Here is a 20,240-nt window from a genome sequence, read left to right as displayed (position 1 = left end):
CCTAACTCTTACTTGAGGAACTCTAGCAGGTCACAATTGTATCCGCCATCTGTCAACTTTATAATATATATATTTCATTATCGACTGATAGTACATACGTCTATATATTTGACTTTCTACTTTATCTTCTGCAGGTTTTTTAAAAAAAGCTCGAAGCTCTCTATAAATACAATATACTCCAAGGTTTAAATGTGACAGTTCGTGTGCTGCTACATATTGCAAATTGCAATCTGTCACTTCGATAAAAGTGATGGGAGTAATAGCAATCTTGCCTATTAGTTTTAGTTATCTGACAAACGATTTACGCTTGGAATAAATGTTAGACTGAGAATAAATGACCTTTTTAATCCATTCGTGAAAATTAAATAATGTGGATATATATTAATCGCATATGGTGTTAATCGTTATCGCCTAAAAAATAAAATATAATAATTTGTATTGTACGTGTACTTCTTTTCAAAGATTCTAAAAATGGAGCAGATAAAGATTCCTAAGGTACTAACGAGCACTAAGCGCGATTTTTAATTTAATATTTATTTTAATGCTTTATCTAATTCTGTCAGTAACAAATTGACAGATAGCTGAATATTAGGATCACATGTATAAATTTTATATTTATTAACATTTCTTATTATAATTAAGCTATACTGAAAATAAATGCGGTAGTAACTTAAAAAAGTTTCCCTATTTTTATATTTATGTACATAGTAAAAGTTTTCCAGGAAACAATACGTTTACAGGTAGAAAACGTGAGAATGTTGGATAAATATAGCAATAATCATTCCATCGGTTCTCTCTACTTGACAGTGACACATCTCATTTTTGTTGAAAGAAGCGGCAAGAAGAAAATATGGGTAAATTATATCAAGCTCATTATCTATTGATCAGTTTGAGATAAAAATAATGGTTTTTTTTACATAATGTTATAATTGCAGGTGTTATATACACATATTTCTAATATAGAGAAACAACCATTAACAACCACAGGATCACCATTGTACATTAAATGCAAACATTTCTTCATTGTTACATTTGTTATTCCAAAGGAACGAGATTGTCATGAGATTTATCTCACATTATTAAAATTATCTTGTCCAGGTAACAAATATTTATATCTCAATCTTCTTTATTGGTACTTCCTAAGAATCTTTTAAGTATTAACTAATAAATATATAAATATTAATTAAATTTTTTAATTAAACTGTATTATTTGTCACATAATATACATTTTAAGAAGCAATTATTGACATTGATAACATTGATCTCTTGTTTCTTATATTAGCTAGTTTAGAAGACTTGTATTGTTTTAATTATCAAGAAAGCGAAGACACACTACCTCGACATGCAGGATGGAATTTTTTCAATGTGCAGAGTGAATTTCAACGGCAGGGTGTCCCAAACGAAGAATGGTCACTTTCATATTTAAATACTAATTATGAGGTATATGCCTCTATTTCTATTCCAAACATCTGTTTTCTTTCTTCAATATTGTTAATTAAATCATATCAATTCTTTTAGCTTTGCGATACTTATCCAAGGTATTTATATGTTCCTAGTACATGTACTAACAATATTTTATTGGGTAGTGCAAGATTTAGAAGCAGAGGAAGGTTACCAGTTTTAACATATTTGCATTCAAACAAGGTAAAAAGAGAAGATAAATTGGATGTAGCACTTGGATAAAAACATTTCAAATAAAATAATTTTTTAGGCTGCTATTTGTCGCTGCAGTCAACCACTCTCGGGATTCAGCACAAGATGTCCTGAAGATGAACAAATGATGTATAATATATTATGTACAAATCCTAATTCGAGATATATGTATGTTGTGGATACAAGACCGCGGGTGAGTATTCAATTAAAATATAACTTTCTGTTGCAAAACTGAATGAAGATATTAAAATCTTATATTGTATCTCATATATATATTGTATATTATATTGTATATTATCTTTTTTTATTTTTTATAATAAAAAATAAAATTTTTTAAGCATCTAAAATTTTGGAAAGCACAGTTTATTTTCGATTACTATTTAAATTGAATTAATACTTAATTATTTCACTGATGAATGTGTTATATATATATGAAATATTTTTATCTCCATAATTTGTATCTCCATTTCCATAGAAAATGTAAGAGAGAAGTGTCTTTAAAACATAATTTGTATTTTTTTATTGTATTAGATTAACGCCTTTGCTAATAGAGCCGCGGGAAAAGGATACGAGAATGAAAATTTCTACGACAATATCAAGTTTCATTTCTTTGGAATAGAAAACATTCATGTGATGAGGACAAGCTTAAATAAACTTTTGGATTGTAAGTATAAAACTTTTCTGAAAATTATCTGTATTGAAGAAATATTACAGTTGTTTTTACGTTATTTTTAAATCTCTATCTTTGTTTGAACTTAGTGCAAAGATCGACCTCCATGAGTGCGTTTTTAAGCGGTCTAGAAAGCAGTGGCTGGTTAAAGCATATCCGTTCCATCTTGGAAACCGCATGGTTTATCGCACGGGCAGTTGCAAACGGGGTGAGCGTAGTGGTTCATTGTAGTGATGGATGGGATCGCACCGCGCAAGTATGTTCTCTAGCTGCGTTATTATTGGATCCATTTTACAGAACCATTCAAGGTTTTCAGGTAAGTAATCTTGAAAAATTTATTTCTTAAAATCATTAGATCATAATATACGTACAATAATATTATTATATAACAAATAACATCAAATAACAATACAATTGTTATTTTGTATATTTGTTGTATAATATCGTTCTATCTCTTCTTCTTACATTCCACATACATTGTCCATTTAAATAAGTATATTTCACTCTTATAACCAGTATATGGTTTTATTTAAAAAAACACTTTTTAGGCTTTAATAGAAAAGGATTGGCTGTCGTTTGGTCATAAATTTAGCGATCGTTGTGGCTACATTAGCAGCGATGGTAAAGAACTCGCGCCGATATTTACACAATTCATAGATGCGACGTATCAATTGCTGCAACAATATCCGTACAAATTTCAATTCAATGAATATTTCCTTTTAACGTTACACGATCATGTACACAGTTGTCAACATGGCACTTTCATCGGAAATTCGGAGAAGGAACGACAAATGCTGAGGTACTCTTTCATTCGATTCCATTCTTTACGTATGATATAAATGAAAAAAATTATGAAAATTATGAATTATTATTTCAGATTATCGGAACGAACATATTCCTTGTGGGGCTACTTGGCTAATAATACAAATGAGTATATAAGTCCAATTTATAGATGCAATCGTTATAATAATGAGGACTCTGCTGATGTTCTCCAACCTAAATTGGCACCTCAATCTATCATGTAACAAATACGTTGCTCTTATACAACAAAACTTATTATATAAAAGCGTATAACCCATGAACGTAACTCGAATTACTTTTCAGTCTTTGGAGAGGTTTGTACTTTAGATTTGAGAATGGAATACATCCTAGAGAAACGTGCGAAAATCTGCTTCTAACAATCCATGATCACACAAGTTCTTTAGAAGATCATGTGAAACTTTTGCTAAAAGTATGTATCTCAATTTTGACAAAGAATATAAATAGATAATGTTTTAAGTGGTAAGATAAGTTTAACAAAAATGGATTGAATATTCATTAATTTATCTTTTGATTTTCAACAGCGAGTCAATTCTTTGGGGCAACTTTTAAATACAAATAATTCTCAGAGAAAGGGAAAACATAAATTTGATAATAAATTTATGAAGGAGACTTTATCAGAGACTATAATAGAAAACACTACAAACCATGATGAAAAGATGAAAGCTAAATTAAAAGTGAATCAATTAGAGAATGAATTAAAAACAGTTGCTTTAGAATGGAAATCGTCGCGAAATATAGAAGAATGCGGATGCTCCACCACATTTGATGCCTTCAACAGAAAGGTATATTTGACAAATGTTGATCTGGCTTATAATTTGAAATCATTCGTTTTTTGTATTTGCGATAATTTTATTTCAGCATCATTGTTGGTCCTGTGGCGATGTATTATGCACAAGATGCATGGCGGTACACACGAAACTACCCGGACATTTATCGCAACGCGCTGTACCTACGTGTAAAACGTGCTATCAAAGTTCTGGAATATCTACCACTAGTCCATAAACTTGATACTTTATTTAATGCCAACATATACTTATATAATCGATATTTGTATGTATATCTTCTAAGCAAAATAATGAAGAAGCCTAGCATATATCATCAAACAGTATATTGTACTATTTAAATTTAAATTTCATATATTTGACTTTTCTATCTCTTTGAATTTTATTTCTTCAATTTGGTCAATCAATACAAATAACGTAGTACCTGATTACACTAATATATATTATATAGACTTATTCTTAACTTAAATAACTCGATAACACATTAAAGTTCGTGAATATTACACCAAATAATTGTAACGATAACGGCAAATTATTTACGCTCAACTATTATAGTAAAGTGAGTGACAAATTGATTACATTTTTCAAGTTACGTATTTTTTTAAATATTAGAAAAATGGTATATAGTTATTAAAAGATTATAAAAACAACAATTAATTTCCACTGGATCTGCCTGCATCACAGCTAAATGTGACTCTGCCATAATAGTCAAAGGATACAGTGATTGAGTCATGAAAAATCGTTTTACAATATTGGGATATATAAATTAACATTATAATATAAATTAACGTCTCTTGTATTTGCATATTATATTCTTTGCTATCTTTTACTATAATTTATCCCATTGTGACATTAAACAAACGAATAAGATGAATAAGATGAATGTTTTCAATTTTTAATTCTAAAACACATTTCATGACATTATAAGCAAGAATACATAAATACGTTATTAAGGCAGTGTCCAAATTAACGGACAGCACTCTTGCAAACTTATGAATACATATGCATTGTACATCATTCATCACACAAAAGCATATGTAATTTGAGAGAATGATTTTTCGAATATGAAGACTTTTGCATATATATATGTATGCATGTACATATATATATGTATAGTCAAAAATATCGATATCCTTAGACAAGGAATTAAATACTTATCGATCACATCATTGCAATGACTGAATTTGCTAGAGTGATTGATGACCACCTACTATCCACAGTAGCAAATGTAACGTGGAATGTGACAGTATTACATAAATATCAGCAAAGATCGCGTGCACACGCGATAGTAATTTCTTTTATAATTTTTCTTTCTATTCTTTGTTTGGTTTCCTTCGTCGTGGTCCTTCACCAATCAGTGGTGATGTGTCCTGCAACAATTATGCACATTTTCATGTCACAATCACAACAATGAAAAAAGAAAAAGAGCATTCTGTATATTACAAAAATTTTACACTATGATAACTAAGGTTGCAATTCATCCTATAAAATACTTAAATATTTCATTACTGACCTTATCACTTTCAATTATTTCTTCTGTTCCAGTCTCTTTCTCTTTCTCTTTCTCTTTCTCTTTCTCTGTATCTTCTGTTTCTTCTGTAGTAGGTTTTTGCTCAGTTAGTTCGGGATTCAAAGATTGGTGATTTTCATTTTCTGCATCTTCTACAATATCATTGCTTATTCCTAAAGGTGCTTTTTCTTCTTCTTCTTCTTCTTTGAAATCCGATTTATCCTATATTTGAAACAAAACAAATTATTTTGGCACTTTTAAAAATATTTCTCATTCATATAATATTAATAATAAATAAATAATTCTATATAGAAATGATTTTTAATGTATTCTACAAAGCAATTTACAAAAAGTTGCAAAAAACAAAATATTCATAATTTCTAAATATCTATAAAAAGATTACTTTATGCTTTTTTATACAAGAATACTTGAGTTATGCTTATTTAATATTCAGCATGTTATACCTCTGAGAAGCAGCAAAAGTATATTATCAATACTACAGGTACTGCAGCTAGCAATATATATACTGCCCATATCCATGGATGGTCGGCGGTAAATGTCGCAATTCGATTCCACATAGTCCACTGCATCAGATAATTGTAAAATGCTACATATTATATATATGAAAGCCTATTATATATGCAGAAAGTATGCAAATTCTAACATAATATTAGCAAAGCTATTGCTAATCTTTAAACAATAGCAAGATTATTTTTTTATTTTTATATATTTTTATTATTCTAGGCAGGTGAGAATTGTATGTACATGTATACTATATGCAATTTGTTGACCTTTCACTCTACATAATTGTACGGCTTATTAAAAAGTCTAATTACAGTAAATGCTATAAAAGTGTATAATTTATAAAATATACATTATTGCAACTTGTGTATAGGATATTACACTTTATCAAGCAAATACTTTTGACGTCTACTCGCGAATGTTGTACCTCACGAAATTGTTTGTATAGATACCAGATGTAAGCTACAACTGGTATTATACAATACAAAAAATACAGTGCCCACCAGCCTGGCTTATAATTCATCGCTTTCATCATTCGACCCCATAAAGAATCCTGTGTATTACAATCCATACTAATGTAAAGAATTTTGTCAATTTTTCAAATGTGTTAATGATTAAATTCGGCAAGTTAATTATAGCTTAAATTTTTATATACTTACACGATATTATCTTTATATACCTTTTTAATGTTCGCGTAATATCGCAAAATTATATTGTTATAACGGCGAAATATTTTCTAAACTACAAATAAAAAATTACTTACACTTTCCTCAGCAATTTTAACACGTCGAATCTCAAAACTATCATCCGCCCATTTCTTTGCAACTTCCTCATCATCCGTTATAATTATATTGTCAAAATATATATCAGGTGACATTGACCATAGCTCAAAACCAATAGCACTCTAAAACAATTTTATACATTAAATATTATAATTGCTAATACAATACTGGTACAACTGAAAATTGTTCTATTGTTTACATACAATTGGTAACATCTCGAAAGGATGTTCATCATTAAAATAATCAGGGTTATGTATAAGTCTAGGCTTCCATTTGCCCTTGTAATTAGGGTTGTTGATGAGTGGTGCCAACCATTTTCCTTTATATCGTGGATTCTTCTTCATTTTTTGCTTATAGGGACCACAACCAGGGGCGTCCGCGCATTTTGGATTCGGTATTTCCGGAGCTTCCCATTCACCATCCATCTCAACATCCCAATCATCAGGCTTAACCGAATCCGGATTCGGTATCATTGGCGGTTCATCCTCAAGCCATCCTTCAGGCATAATATCTTCCTCATCGACTATTTGCGCTGGAGCATCTTCGTCCCAATCGTCAGGTTTCTCCGCCAGTGGATCAGGAATCTTTTCTTTATCATCCCAATCCTCGGGCTGTTTATCGTTGGGATCTTCTATCTCCAAAGGTGGATTCACGGGAGGCACAAAATCGTCTAATAATGAACCCGAATTTAAGATTTTATTATCCACTTTAATCTCATAAGTATTATCAGGCCGTATGATCAAAGTATATAGATGTGGCTGTTTATCTTTGAAATAATCTTCCAGTCGATCTTTTGATTTCTTACAATGTTTTTCCGTAATTGTACCATTCAATAGATTTTTATGTCGAAATATAAAATGGAGCTGAAGATAAAAAATAAATATAAACTTTAAATATATGTAAATGTGTGCTTGTTTGCCAGATGTTTATTGATATTTAATGTTTTATTAAATTCTTTTTATCAAACTAGCTCAGAAACAAAAAACTTCAATCTCTCAATTAATTTTAATTAATATTTATGAAAACAGATCTATATAACATGTGTATATTTTATGTAATATATATATATATATACAGGGTGTCCTAAACCACCCGTACATCCATTTTCTTTCAAAAACTAAGCATTTTAGAGAAAAATGTTTCAGACAAAAGTTGTTTGGTTTCAAGGGGGCCATAAGATGATATCATTGGTTTGACCTTGAAGAGTCACTTGAAGGTCACGTGAAGGTCACTTCAATTTTTTTAAATGGAACACCCTATATATTTTTGCACATTCTTGTAGCTCATCCCGAGAGCTTTCCAAAACACTATAATTAAGTTAGTTTACATTAAGTACTTTCCGAGTTATGAGGTTTGAAATCATTTCTTAATTTTACATGAACCATAAAATATCTTGTAAAATATTCATTTTTCGATTATCTTACCTTAATACTTTTATGTACAAAATAATGAGAGGAATCAATTGGTGTAAAGAAAACACATAATTGTTTCGAAAAAAAAAATGTAATTTGCGATTAACAATTGCATTTTTTCTTTCGAAACAATTATGTGTTTTCTTTACACCAGTTGATTCCTCTCATTATTTTGTACATAAAAGTATTAAGGTAAGATAATCGAAAAATGAATATTTTACAAGATATTGTGTACGGTTCATGTAAAATTAAGAAATGATTTCAAGCCTCATAACTCGGAAAGTACTTAATGAAAACTAACTTAATTATAGTGTTTTGGAAAGCTCTCAAGATGAGCTACAAGAATTTGCAAAAATATATAGGGTGTTCCATTTAAAAAAATTGTGGTGACCTTCACGTGACCTTCAAATGACTCTTCAAGGTCAAACCAATGGTACCATCTTATGGCCCCCTCGAAACCAAACAACTTTTGTCTAAAACATTTTTCTCTAAAATGCTTAGTTTTTGAAAGAAAAGGGGTGTACGGGTGGTCTAGGACACCCTGTATATATATATATATATATATATATATATATATATATATATATATATATATATATATATATATATGTATGTATGTATGTATGTATATATATATATATATATATATATATATATATATATATATATATATATGTATGTATGTATGTATGTATATATATATATATATATATATATATATATATATATATATATATATATGTATGTATGTATGTATATATATATATATATATATATATATATATATATATATATATATAACAATTAAATTATTATAAAACAAGTGTATATATTTATACCTTGTGATCATTGCCACATTTATCAGGCCCAAACATTATAGTATATGGTGTTTTATCATGGAATTGTTTCAAGTCTTTATGCTTATCATCTAACGTGAGCAACTTAAGATAGGCGCCTCCACATTCCTGTCCCTCTTGGAAATTAACTTCATACTGTACAATTAGGGGTTTGTCTTCAAAGTAAAATGGTTTAGATAATAAAGTAGAAATGGCAGCATGTCTAGCTTTGCTCTTAAGCACTAATCCTAGATCTCCATCTTCGGCGTGTTTCTGAAGTTCTTCAATAGCCCAAATTCCTAATGTGAATGAACAAAAAGTTAAATAAAAAATATTGAGAAAAATTAATTTTCTCTTACATTCTTTGCTGAAATAACTACTAAAATCTATGTTGAATAAATCATAAAAATAAATGTAAGAAAATTTTTGTATTAACCAGTATATGCAGCGATATCTTCGTCGATATCGTTCTTCTTTGCTTCCGATACCAGCCATGAATTTTTAAATCTCTCTTCGCTGTCAAAGTTCTCCGCTAAGTAAGCAAAGCCGGAAGGGTTTGGACTTTTGTAAGACGGCTTCTGTATTTCATCATTAACACTGCTATGCTCATGATTCTCATCCGCATTTAACGTAATACAATACGCACTAAGATAAACTAATACGACGCACGCTGCGATTCTTGCCATTTCATATTCCTAAAATAACAAAAAAAAAAGTTAGATAAACATGTCACCTCTCTTCGTCCAATTCACTGATTCATTTAATCGTGCCTTCAAAGACACTACGAAATATATTCTATAGAAAACGTAGGAAAGTTTCGCAAAAAAATAAAAAAGACATTTATTCATTATAAAGTATTTAGTTACATTATATTTCTAAAATCGAGTCAAGAGCGAAACTTAACCTCAAAATTACAATATTAAAAAATTACACGTATTCTTCGCGAGAGAGACGTGTAAGAACGCGCATGGGATTAACGTGTTCGATGAAATTACATTAACGCGTTTTACATAGCGATATTTCGTAAAAAGAAAAGCCAATTCTTACCGATACGAAGGAAAGATATTAATTCATAGACCCCTTGAATAAACAGTACGTCTAAAGGTGGAAAATGCGAGAAAAATGCAATACGTATTGTTCAATTATTTAATAACGATAATTTAATTTATTTACACACGTAAGACACTCGCATACACGATGCGTTCCGAAAAGGAGCGGCACTTCCGGAAATTACCGGCGAAATTGTACTAATCGGGGCAGTGCCCCCCTCCCTCTCCCACTTGATAGATTCTATAATCGAATTTATTAATCCACCCGATCGCTTATATGTGTCCACACACGCATATCCAATTAAACGCAACGTCAAGCAATACTTTCGTCGATGACATGTCAAGCTCGAACGATAAATGTATCCTGTGTAGTTGCACTTTCTACACCTGCTCCTCTTTCTCCCTTCAAAAAAAGCCTAGATATACTAATACCTAGATATTAAATTTCATTTTAAAAGAGCCATAGCACATACATAAAACGTCTATAATTTTCAAAAAATCTATTCGTTCAGTAATATTTTGTTGACCAATCACAATAGTAGAAGCAGAAATTTCTTTATTATTGACCAATCAAACGCTACCCAATTGGACCAATAGATGTTCGAACATATTTAATGGAACGAATTCTGTCATCACGTGAAGTTGGGTATATTTGAGTCGAACAATTTAAGCGAATGTTTAGATATTTGTGCTTTTTGAGTTTCAATTTCGCACGGTTTTTCTCTCATGTGTGTAGATATAAAAAATCTAATATAAAAGATTAAAAGAGAGAGAGATCATTTATTAGACACGCTCGTAGAAGGATGTCATATTTTATTCATCAAGTCATTTCATAGCTGTCAAACATTCAGGATTCAAAATTGGTAAGTGTTAGTTTCCTGCAAAAAGTTGCATTTTTGCTGTATTACATGGTCTATAATTGATAATAAAATATAAATTAATATAATATATATAATAGATAAATTAAAATTTTATAATATAAATTAATTTTAAGAAATGAATAGAATTTTAAGAAATATCACTATAATTGATATACATTTAATTTACGAAATCTTATATACACAAAATCAAAATTAATTCAACCATATTACTTATATTTACATTTGCCCAAAATTATCTCTTATAAATCTCCCAAATCATATTCTTTTACCAAATAGAATTACCCTTTTACCAAAGAATAATAGTAAATTATTAAATGCAATATCTCTAACATTTAAAAGTTAATATTCACTGAGTCTTTATCGGTTGCGAGAAATATCTCGTGACTGTCCTTATAATCATCGCAGCACTGAAAATTATTACAACATTAATAAAAATGAATACAGCACAAATTGTAATATAAAATGTATTAAAATACCTTAACATAGCAATTATTCCAGCTGGCATTAATTTTCCACTATTGTAAAATCGATATCCCATCAAACCTCCAAGGGCTGTACTAGTTCCTAGGAAAACTGCTACATTGGTCGGGTCTTGAGAAGTCTGATAAGCCCCGTAGCCCAGAACAGATCCGAAGAAGAGACCAGCTGCCAATGACGGAATAGAATCTTCAAGAAAAAAGATACAAAAGAATCGTATTATTATTTTGAAACTCTAAGAAAACGATTAGACATCAAAATATATATCTGTAGACATTTGTATGACCGAGCACTTTATATATACATAAACATACTGACTTGATTTCACGTAACCTAATATTCCACCACCAGCTACTGTAGCAGCATAAGCGAAAGCGGGGATGTCGATGGGCATTTCTGTAAAAATTTACTCCTTGCGTCTCTTGAATATTATCGTACGTTGCCGTGTGCTATCACTGTCGAATGATAAGCAAGATATCAGATTTCCTTCCGTTAAGTAAATTTATGCGAACGCCGGTGTAGCAAACCCTTAGAAGAAACTTTTCCCTATTTGATCTATTTTGCTTCGCGATAAATTTGTTATTTTAACGAATAGCTTTATAATAAACAACAAATTTATTCCTCTGTATGCTATATATACGGTGTAATTTATGTAATGAATATGAATTGTATGTTGTATGACATCTGATTTTTCACAGTAATTTTAGTGCTGCTATGATTATCGTTTGTCGACCAATCGTTGCATCGTATCAAGTCGATTCAATATATAAATATTGAAAAAGATATCTATATATCATACGTCAATAAAATTAATCTAACCAAATGAATAATTCCCTTTATTTATTTCAGGTTCGTCAATCAATCGATTCTTCTGGAAATATATTTTGTAAAATTACAGAATTGCAGATCCGTCTGAATAAACTTTTAAGATCAAGGAGATATATATATTTATATCGCATAATTATATTGCACGTTACTTTCAACAATTACTATCAAAGAGATGAGATAAAAATACTTCATGTATACAATAAGGTATAATAAAATAATTATTCATTTACTTTAAAGATAATATGTAGTGATTTGCAGTCCAATTTAATTTTTCGCGTAAAATTTCAATTAAACAAGGTAATGGAAGGCTTAATCATACATGTATAAATAAATCTTTTAATTAAAAATATTTACATTATCGATTAAATATCGATTTATTGTTAAGCCGCCATGTAAACAAATAAAAATTTGAAAAGTTTTAAGCATCCGTAACGAAAAAAGAATACCTTATAATTTGTAACGAATTCGTTTGAAAATCCATTACCATCGAACTTTAAATATCTAGCATCATAATAATAAACTTGTAACTTGTAACATGTATGCGAGAGAGCTGAGCCGTTTCGCGCCAGCAAAAAATTCACACAAAAAAAGGTTTTCTCTTTTTCTCTCTCTTTCGCACGTGTATTTCCTTCGCTTCCACTAATCAAAGGAAATTATATAGTCTTAACAACATTGTGTAATTTGTTCCGGTTTGTTGAGAATGTCGAGAATTTCGAGACGTGATGTAACCCGACGATAATCTAGAGTAGAGTTTCAGTTTTTCTAGCGTAAATTGAACAGTCATGATCGCGATGACATCACGTTTCACCGCGAGCGTATAAATGTTCAGACGATTCTCGGTGAGACGGATTTGCCGCTAGAGATTCACATCGATCGTTAAGCATGCTTTCGCATAATTTACTCGTCAACACCGGGAATATACTTTCCCTGAGCGAGGCGAGGCAGAAGGCGAGTCAAAATTCTACGGATGAGGTCAGTTGACAGACATTGTGTAATGTGATTCTCCTAGCGTCGTGTAATTCAATAATATCTCATTATTTCGATTTATAATCGTCGAGAAGTCGAGGTTATAATGTACGTTACATTCTTTGGAATTGTCCCTTGGAAAAAAATTGATATTCTTGATTTCTTTTATTTCAGTTGATCGAGGCATTAAAAATTATTCTCAATGATAACCAGAGCAAAGGAGATGGTACAATTGTTGTACGTATACGAAGTTTCTAGTAATTATTAATTGGAAATGTGTATATATATGGATGTTTGAATATTTGATAGAGTTTTATTGATTACAATTGCAGATCAATGGAAAAGAGGATACAAGCTTACAGGATGTCGATAGAAAAGACTTGAAGATTACTGTAAAAGTATTTATCTCTTCACCCGATGTTCATTCGTTGAAAGAGGCATTAGACCAAAGTATGTTTGTTCTAATAATAATAATAATATTCTAATAATATATATATATATATATAGGTTATTAATGTATTAATTTTATTGTAGCATTTAAAGCGTTAAATACAAATGTCATAGAATCCTTAGTGATTGCTTACAAAAGTGACGAAGAGCCGGAGAATATGTTGTCATCATTAAAAAAAATATGGTCTGCAGTGGAAGAATACATAAAAGTTGATAAGTTATCCAGTGTCGGATTGAGCGATATTAATACAAATATATTCATCGAATTATTTCAGTGGGCTGATGTAAGGATAACTTACTGTAAAATAATATCTATTTTTTTCTTTATTAAGTTTTACTTTTATATAAATCTTAATTAATATTTTCTTGTTATAGATAAAACCAAATATTGTACAAATTAATTTAACCACATGTTGTGCGGTACCACCAGCCTTGCAAGAATTTACTAAGGAAAATGATATTCAATTGTTGACACACAGTGATTCATATGGTGAGTATCTTTTAAGTAAAACTACTATTATTAAGCCATTACAATTGCTTCATTTATTCATATCTCTCTATAGAAATACTTCCTCAAGAAATGTTAGAGGGTATATTTGGCAGTACTGCTCACTTGCGCTGGCTGATAAGATATCAAATCCACCTCAAATGTCGTGGAATTTTATCATCAAAAGGATACTTATTATATATTAATAAATCAAGCTTCAAAATTTAATATCGGTAGTACTGCTAAAGATTATTTCTATTTGTCGGAACACATTATTATAGATACAGATAGATACGGATTTGATGTATATATTCATATTTTGTACCAATGTGATATGTTTTACACAGAAAACTTAATATTGTTAAATTTTGTGATCATTAGCGTGTTGAATTTTTTGTATGTAAATATAAGTAAGCCTTCTTTAGTATATATAAAGCATTGCATTATGTGATTTGCATTTTTCTCTCTTATTAGATCTCATAAATTTTTGTAAAATTTTATATAAATATTTATAGAGAAAAGTATGTAGAGAAGATGCGCATTTTTTAGTGAGTATATTAAAATGTTGTTTCTTCAATAAATATTTCGAGAAGAATAAATCGTATATATACAGCGCACGAAACTTTATCCGACTCTTGACGCGAAAAATGAAAAAACAGATTTTGATTAAATTGGATTTTGTGTAAAGCAAACTATATTTTTTAAATGTGTCTCAAATTAGAATCCAGAGAGATAGATACACATATATAACTTTTCTTTAGTAGCCTAAAATTAATAAATTGTAAAAGCGACACAAGATTATCTGGTAGCATTGGATATAAGCTATAAAATCTCATCAAAATATTGAAGAATGTTAGAAAAGCAGAGAGTGACAAACAATGTATGGTATTATTTTTCTATGTAACTTACATAATTATAATAAGAGAAACTTTATTTTATAAAAAAGAAAGTTGAATTTTTTTTCGTCTAAAGAAACCATTTATTAAAAATAACCATTCAGTGTATTACTATCTAAAAACCTTTATACAATAAGTTGTACTTAAAATATCTCTTTCCTTAAAAATGAATGTTTAGTTTCAAAATTGTTTAATGTTTCATGTTTTTATATGCCTTTTATTCTCTAATTTATCTTATTCTGTGTGCAGACTGTATGTATAATAGTTTTATCGTCCTTCGAGCGGCTCGCAGCCCTTGCTAGCGGTAGCCGATCGGGAGCCCGGTGGACAGCGGTGACACCGGAGGAGAGTCCTTCCTTTTGTATGAGTGTGTGTGTTCCCGGCGTCCCCGTCGTCGTCGTCGTCGTAGACCGGCCTCGATATATGCGCTTCGTTTTTTCCCTTTGCCATCACCGCCTTGCGCTGCTGCTGCCGCTGCTGTTGCCTTCTCGGATCTTTTCCTTTCCCGCCCGTTTTGCTCTCCTCCGCCGCTCCCAAGAGCCCTTTTACGTTAAGCCGCACCGCGTGGCACATACACATACATGCGAGAACGACGACAACGAAGCGATGGAACTGACTTTGGAGAACTGGTAAATAGCATAAACTCACTATGCCTTATTCTCTCCTCTTTCTCTCTCTCTCTCTTCTCTTCGGTGGCGAATTTCGCGAATCTAGATTGCAAACGCGAAAAATCGACAGATGAATTAGATCATTCAAAATTTAAAAAATGTATATAACATTGATTTATGTAAAACATTATTTTATGTAACATACGATTACATTAATATATATAGAGAGAGAAATATTAATTGTAATATTTGAGATATATTCTTATCAAATATTACAATTAATTATCTTATGATAAAAAGTAAAAATACACATAGAATAAATAATGCAAGATAATTAGCAGTATTGAGTGATTATATGCGAGAACCTAAAATGTGTGGATCTATTTAAAAATTCGCCACTGCGTAAATGTCTTTTTGTTGTCTTTTCCTCTTTCGTCCTTGTCGCGTGAGCCCTTTGCCGACACACGCACACTTTATCGCGTTTGTCATTCCACCCTCTTCGTTCTGTTTCGCACACACTCGACGACGGTTCCTCTTCCTTCCTTCCGTCTTTCTCTTTCTCAGATACGCGAGCATATATGCGAGCAAGCGCGTAATATATTTGCTCTCTCTCCCTCTTTCTCTTACACACACGCACGTAGCCGCTGCGTTGAGAAGCAGAATATGCGAATGCCGCGATACTATGTTATGCCTACGGATTGCGGGTCTGACATACTTTGTATGTTAATGCCACATAATGTCGGTTTTGTTCCTCTTTTCAGCATTTATTTGTTCGGCTCTCCCTCGCATGGCCGCTTTTGTCGCGAGCGTGGACACGACGTGATGTTCGTACCAGGTATCACTGTCTCCCGATCAATCTCATCATCTAATTCGTGAAAGAGCGCTCAGATATTTAAAGAGCGAGGACTTGGAGTTGAATGGCGAAATTTATCCCCTGGGAAGAGTCGCGCCACAAGAGCGAACCGAGATTGCAAGAAGACGGTTACCTCAAAGTTTTTCTTTTTATTTAACTATTAAATGTATCCTCTAGCTCTCTTTCTTTCGTTCAAACGTGTGTAAAGCGATAAGTTAAAATGAAAAGTTTGAGCGAGTCAACCGACTCGTCATCGGGATTCATTGTTTCTGGACGACAAATCAGCGCCAGAATTCCCACAAGTCGTCCGAGTAACGCACGATATAGACCTGTGATTTTACGTTGACAGGTGATGCGGTCTCGCGCGGAATTACCCTTCGCAATACGCGACCGCATCACGGCGGTGTCGCGCGAGCAAAGTGATACACCTCATCGCTATCGTACGGTCGGAAGAAAATGAGAAAGAGATACGGACAAAGAGGAGACGAGAAATGAGAAAAGGAGAGAAGGAGGAATCGCCTTTATTGCCTGGCATGGGGCCCCTGTCTTTTAAAGTCGAAGACAGCCGAGGACATATAATTACACGAACCATTAAAGAAAAACAGAAAAATTAAACGAAACAACTGACCACAAAAGTAAAAAGTAAATTGTTACATGCAGCAAAACACTTGCAAAGTTGATTATCGAAAATAACCGTAACTTTTTACAGCGCAAGAAGTAAACAACTAATAATTAATGAAGCTGTTGAGACATTAGTAGGATATGATTAATGAGACGAGACGACGCGAGTGACATAATCCAAGTTACGTGCGCATTGTAAAACGGCATTGAGAGGAAGGAAAGAGCGGATCGAACGAGAGAATAGGCGGTAACAGCAACGACAACACAACGACAACTCGGCAGTAGCGAGTAAACGCAAAAGCACCCTCGCTCGGTCCGGTGCGATGCAAAGACGGGGTATAAATAAGCGGCTGTCGTTTGCGGAAGCAGAAAACGGGCAAAAGGACAGAAATAAAGAAGAAGTCGAGGAAGAAAGGGAGCCAGCGACGGAGAAAGGAATAAATAAGTCGGGGGAAGGCGAGCGCGCGGAGCGAAAAAAGAGCGAGAGAGCAAGAGAGAGGGAGAAGGAGAGAAGAGACTCGGCAGCACCGGCAGTGGGTCCAGCTCTCAAGTCCCTTGTCGCTTTGCTCGACCAACGTCCCGATCTACTACTTTCGCGGTATACGATCGTCCTTTCGCATTGAAAGCTTTTATTTCCGCCGTGTACAAAAGTCGAACCAGCAGCCTGGCAGGTGTCCCCGAGTCTCGTTATCCGTAGGACCACTTCTTTCGAATTATAGTACGGATTTAAGGACGCGTGAAAAATGAAATAAAGAGAGAGAAAGAGAAAGAGAGGGGTAAATGATAATAATTTAATTGAATAATCTGAGAAATTTATGTATGATTGAGGATCAAACAAACATATACAAGAGAGAAAGAGAGAGAGTTTCGATTTCCAATTAATTTCAAATTGTCTGTTTTAAAATTTAATTTTCAAAATAAGCTTCCAACGTAAGAGACATTGAAGCGCGCGATAGGCAATTTAAAAGAAATGCTCCGAATTCGTTAGAATCTAACATTGAGATTGCTAAGAGAACATTCTGTATGCGTGCGCCTGGTGTATATGTATATGTTGGTGACTGCGAACAGAGCAGAACGGAGCGGAACCGAATGAGAAACGGAACAGCGGCGAACGCAACGGAGAGAAGCGCGAGCTGACTGCGGCAGGGGCGCAGCATGTTTATTGGCGCATCTCCCAGTCTTAAATCTTTATGTTGTCTCCGCGACGGGGTCTGGCCATCTCCTCTCCCTCCCCCGGTTGGCGGGACAAGGACAGAGAGTCCGTGGCACCGGCTGCACGGTAAGGGGGCGAGAGAAGGAGCGGTCGGACGAGAGGCTCGCAGGGCGCGCACAGGGAGAGATATATCTTCCCGGCGGAGTTTTGCGGTCGCGAAATCGAGTCAAGGGAGTCGGACAAACCGACGACCGAGGCGCGCATCCACCGCATTACGCACACAGAAGCCGCGATTTTAACGTGCCTCTAGAAATGGTCGCGCTCAGGGGGACTCGGCATCTCTCCCGATGCTGAGAGCGCATAGACGGGAATTATTAATGACCCCGGCTGCGCCGGGATGCATTTGCAGCGAGCGTACGCGGGAAGACGCGTTTCAAAGTTGCCTCCGGTAGCGCGCCGCTCGATTACGTCATCGGAGTCGATGGGAAACAGATGCGTAATGACTGCTGTCATTTACGATCTTAAGATTGTTCTCTCGCGGTATCTCTTCGACGCGTTACGCTTGATAAATCTACGACCCAGCAAACACCAAGTAACATTTGTATAATTGTTAGCTGTAATTTCCCACTCAACAATATAACTGTTACACGTTATGTAACACTGTTACTTGGTGTTTGCTGGGGAGTCTAGAAGAAGCATAGAGACGGGTTGATTTCCAATTATTTTCGATCGTATAAAAGCGAATTTGTGATCTTTCGACGATAGGATTTTCAAATTTGAAAAAACCGCGCGAAATATTATCGACTAGCTTCACTCTTTACGTATCTGTCAGCCAGAGTCAGTCGGATGAACGCGTTTTCAACTCGCTCGAAAAATGACATTTTGCCAAGTGACAGCTCGTCGTATTAGGATGTTACAAGTGAGATCATCGTTATTATCACTATCGCATATAAAAACATGCTAATTGGATGTCTCTGGCATAAGAATAAGTGAAGAAACGATCGACAGCGTTATGGACGATATTGGCTGCGTTCAGCAGGAAAAGCTGCTTTGCAACTGTTGTAAAATTCGTGAATCTGATTGGTGTATGCTCTTAGATTCAGTCAAAATTAAGAGCATACACCAAATCAGGCTCACGAATTTTACAACAGTTGCAAAGCAGCTTTTTCTGCTGAACGCAGCCATTGGGAGTGAATTTGATAACTGATACATGTCGTTTATCGGATTATGCCGTATTTAATTAATTAAATGGCAGTAGTCTAAGCTTCTTAAGCTTCTCGTGGCTTTCGAGCGAAAATTAGCCAGCTTATCAATAATAGCGAAACATCTCAAAATTTGGTTATATCATGTAAATACGAGTAGGTTATTCTCTTCTTTTGAAATTTTCATAATGGCGCGAATGCGCGCTCGGTCATGAATCTGCTCAATTTGCGAGAGGTGGCGCCACCGAAACGTGCGTAGGCGCCTAAAGTGTTTATAGATTTAGGTGTCTCGATTTGAAAAGTGTTGAAAAGTCGAGCTTCGCGATCTGACGACAATAATACAATTTCAACCGTTTGCCGCGGGATTTGTGTCATTTATACTGCATTATGTATATTGTATATTCAACTTGAAATGTGTGATCGAAATAATCGAGTATGAAGGAGATCCGAGAGGCTAAACGGTTAGTACGAATGGTTGTTGAAGGAATTAACCTTAATACTTTGATATTTTGCTGCAAAGATAAATTGCAACTTGTGCATTTAATTAGACGATTGCTTCCACGAATCATAAATAATTAATTATCTATTCTACTTCTTCTCTTTTGTTTTTCTAGATTCGATCGACACCGGTGCTTTGAGTAATTTTGGTGCGCTTCGACCGATGGAGATTACATCAGCGGAGCGATGATGCTGCATCACCCGGACATTGCGAAAGGTACGCTCAATATCGCATCATATGTCATTTCGAAGAAGGAGAAAGAGAAGAGAGAGACGCGGCAT

General features: G+C 33.4%; 5 protein-coding genes across 14 annotated transcripts in view; 3 read left to right on the top strand and 2 right to left on the bottom strand.

The window, feature by feature from the left end:
- The first annotated feature begins 186 nt into the window (after positions 1 to 186).
- On the top strand, positions 187 to 4,307 carry Mtmr6 (Myotubularin related protein 6). 2 transcript variants are annotated; one of them, XM_083078457.1, is made up of 13 exons: positions 187 to 495; positions 741 to 854; positions 936 to 1,098; positions 1,283 to 1,440; positions 1,519 to 1,644; positions 1,712 to 1,846; positions 2,185 to 2,317; positions 2,413 to 2,639; positions 2,872 to 3,122; positions 3,201 to 3,344; positions 3,428 to 3,554; positions 3,667 to 3,927; positions 4,004 to 4,307. In XM_083078457.1, exons 1-13 carry the CDS (start codon positions 472 to 474, stop codon positions 4,145 to 4,147), a joined length of 2,007 nt encoding a protein of 668 aa, XP_082934583.1. In that variant the 5' UTR covers positions 187 to 471; the 3' UTR covers positions 4,148 to 4,307. The 2 variants fall into 2 exon arrangements, with proteins under 2 accessions (XP_082934583.1, XP_082934582.1); XM_083078456.1 differs by having other exon boundaries at positions 723 to 854.
- Positions 4,285 to 10,427, bottom strand: LOC145959524 (calnexin). The gene is made up of 8 exons (XM_083078458.1): positions 10,037 to 10,427; positions 9,426 to 9,684; positions 8,993 to 9,288; positions 6,945 to 7,604; positions 6,723 to 6,863; positions 5,902 to 6,021; positions 5,441 to 5,659; positions 4,285 to 5,297 (listed from the first exon to the last, which is right to left on the bottom strand). Exons 2-8 carry the CDS (start codon positions 9,673 to 9,675, stop codon positions 5,241 to 5,243), a joined length of 1,743 nt encoding a protein of 580 aa, XP_082934584.1. The 5' UTR covers positions 9,676 to 9,684; positions 10,037 to 10,427; the 3' UTR covers positions 4,285 to 5,240.
- Positions 10,428 to 10,705: 278 nt separating this feature from the next.
- Positions 10,706 to 15,087, top strand: Gclm (Glutamate-cysteine ligase modifier subunit). 3 transcript variants are annotated; one of them, XM_083078452.1, is made up of 8 exons: positions 10,706 to 10,901; positions 12,246 to 12,428; positions 12,982 to 13,196; positions 13,365 to 13,427; positions 13,523 to 13,640; positions 13,725 to 13,924; positions 14,016 to 14,130; positions 14,204 to 15,087. In XM_083078452.1, the coding sequence occupies exons 3-8, from the start codon at positions 13,107 to 13,109 to the stop codon at positions 14,353 to 14,355; spliced, it is 738 nt and encodes a 245-aa protein (XP_082934578.1). In that variant the 5' UTR covers positions 10,706 to 10,901; positions 12,246 to 12,428; positions 12,982 to 13,106; the 3' UTR covers positions 14,356 to 15,087. The 3 variants fall into 3 exon arrangements, with proteins under 3 accessions (XP_082934578.1, XP_082934577.1, XP_082934576.1); XM_083078451.1 differs by lacking the exon at positions 10,706 to 10,901 and adding an exon at positions 11,420 to 11,612; XM_083078450.1 differs by lacking the exons at positions 10,706 to 10,901; positions 12,246 to 12,428 and having other exon boundaries at positions 12,636 to 13,196.
- LOC145959521 (transmembrane protein 14C) lies at positions 10,835 to 12,057 on the bottom strand. The gene is made up of 3 exons (XM_083078455.1): positions 11,715 to 12,057; positions 11,396 to 11,585; positions 10,835 to 11,326 (listed from the first exon to the last, which is right to left on the bottom strand). Exons 1-3 carry the CDS (start codon positions 11,788 to 11,790, stop codon positions 11,266 to 11,268), a joined length of 327 nt encoding a protein of 108 aa, XP_082934581.1. The 5' UTR covers positions 11,791 to 12,057; the 3' UTR covers positions 10,835 to 11,265.
- Positions 15,088 to 15,224: 137 nt separating the features above from the next.
- The window catches only part of LOC145959517 (uncharacterized), a 55,577-nt gene continuing 50,561 nt past the window's right edge, over positions 15,225 to 20,240 (top strand). For 4 of the 7 annotated variants that reach the window (XM_083078444.1, XM_083078437.1, XM_083078443.1 and 1 more), the window contains exons 1-2: positions 19,000 to 19,177; positions 20,075 to 20,175. The gene's annotated coding sequence lies outside the window, so the exon portion shown is untranslated. Of the gene's footprint in view, positions 15,653 to 16,392; positions 17,127 to 17,193; positions 17,704 to 18,999; positions 19,178 to 19,456; positions 19,922 to 20,074; positions 20,176 to 20,240 lie in introns of those variants that run through there. The other 3 variants (XM_083078440.1, XM_083078441.1, XM_083078438.1) reach the window with 3 other exon arrangements.

Source organism: Camponotus vicinus, unplaced genomic scaffold (assembly GCF_025532165.1).
Source record: "Camponotus vicinus isolate PSW18456_S1 unplaced genomic scaffold, iyCamVici1.0 SCAF_1, whole genome shotgun sequence".
Taxonomy (NCBI): Eukaryota; Metazoa; Arthropoda; class Insecta; order Hymenoptera; family Formicidae; genus Camponotus; species Camponotus vicinus.
Note: the sequence above shows the minus strand (reverse complement) of the source record. Positions and strands in the feature narration are given on the sequence as shown.

Coding starts and splice junctions, on each gene's coding strand:
- Mtmr6 (XM_083078456.1), top strand. CDS start 472: ATGGAGCAGATAAAGATTCCTAAG. Junction 1,847..2,184: donor TTGTGGATACAAGACCGCGG/GTGAGTATTCAA, acceptor TTATTGTATTAG/ATTAACGCCTTTGCTAATAG. Junction 2,318..2,412: donor CTTAAATAAACTTTTGGATT/GTAAGTATAAAA, acceptor GTTTGAACTTAG/TGCAAAGATCGACCTCCATG.
- LOC145959524 (XM_083078458.1), bottom strand. CDS start 9,675: ATGGCAAGAATCGCAGCGTGCGTCGTATTAGTTTATCTTAGTGCGTAT. Junction 7,605..8,992: donor AATGTGGCAATGATCACAAG/GTATAAATATAT, acceptor TTTTATCTTCAG/CTCCATTTTATATTTCGACA. Junction 6,022..6,722: donor TTAAAATTGCTGAGGAAAGT/GTAAGTAATTTT, acceptor TATCTGATGCAG/TGGACTATGTGGAATCGAAT.
- LOC145959521 (XM_083078455.1), bottom strand. CDS start 11,790: ATGCCCATCGACATCCCCGCTTTCGCTTATGCTGCTACAGTAGCTGGT. Junction 11,586..11,714: donor ATTAGGTTACGTGAAATCAA/GTCAGTATGTTT, acceptor TTTTTCTTGAAG/ATTCTATTCCGTCATTGGCA. Junction 11,327..11,395: donor GGAATAATTGCTATGTTAAG/GTATTTTAATAC, acceptor AATAATTTTCAG/TGCTGCGATGATTATAAGGA.
- Gclm (XM_083078452.1), top strand. CDS start 13,107: ATGCTTTCGCATAATTTACTCGTCAACACCGGGAATATACTTTCCCTG. Junction 13,428..13,522: donor AAGGAGATGGTACAATTGTT/GTACGTATACGA, acceptor TTACAATTGCAG/ATCAATGGAAAAGAGGATAC. Junction 13,925..14,015: donor AATTATTTCAGTGGGCTGAT/GTAAGGATAACT, acceptor TTCTTGTTATAG/ATAAAACCAAATATTGTACA.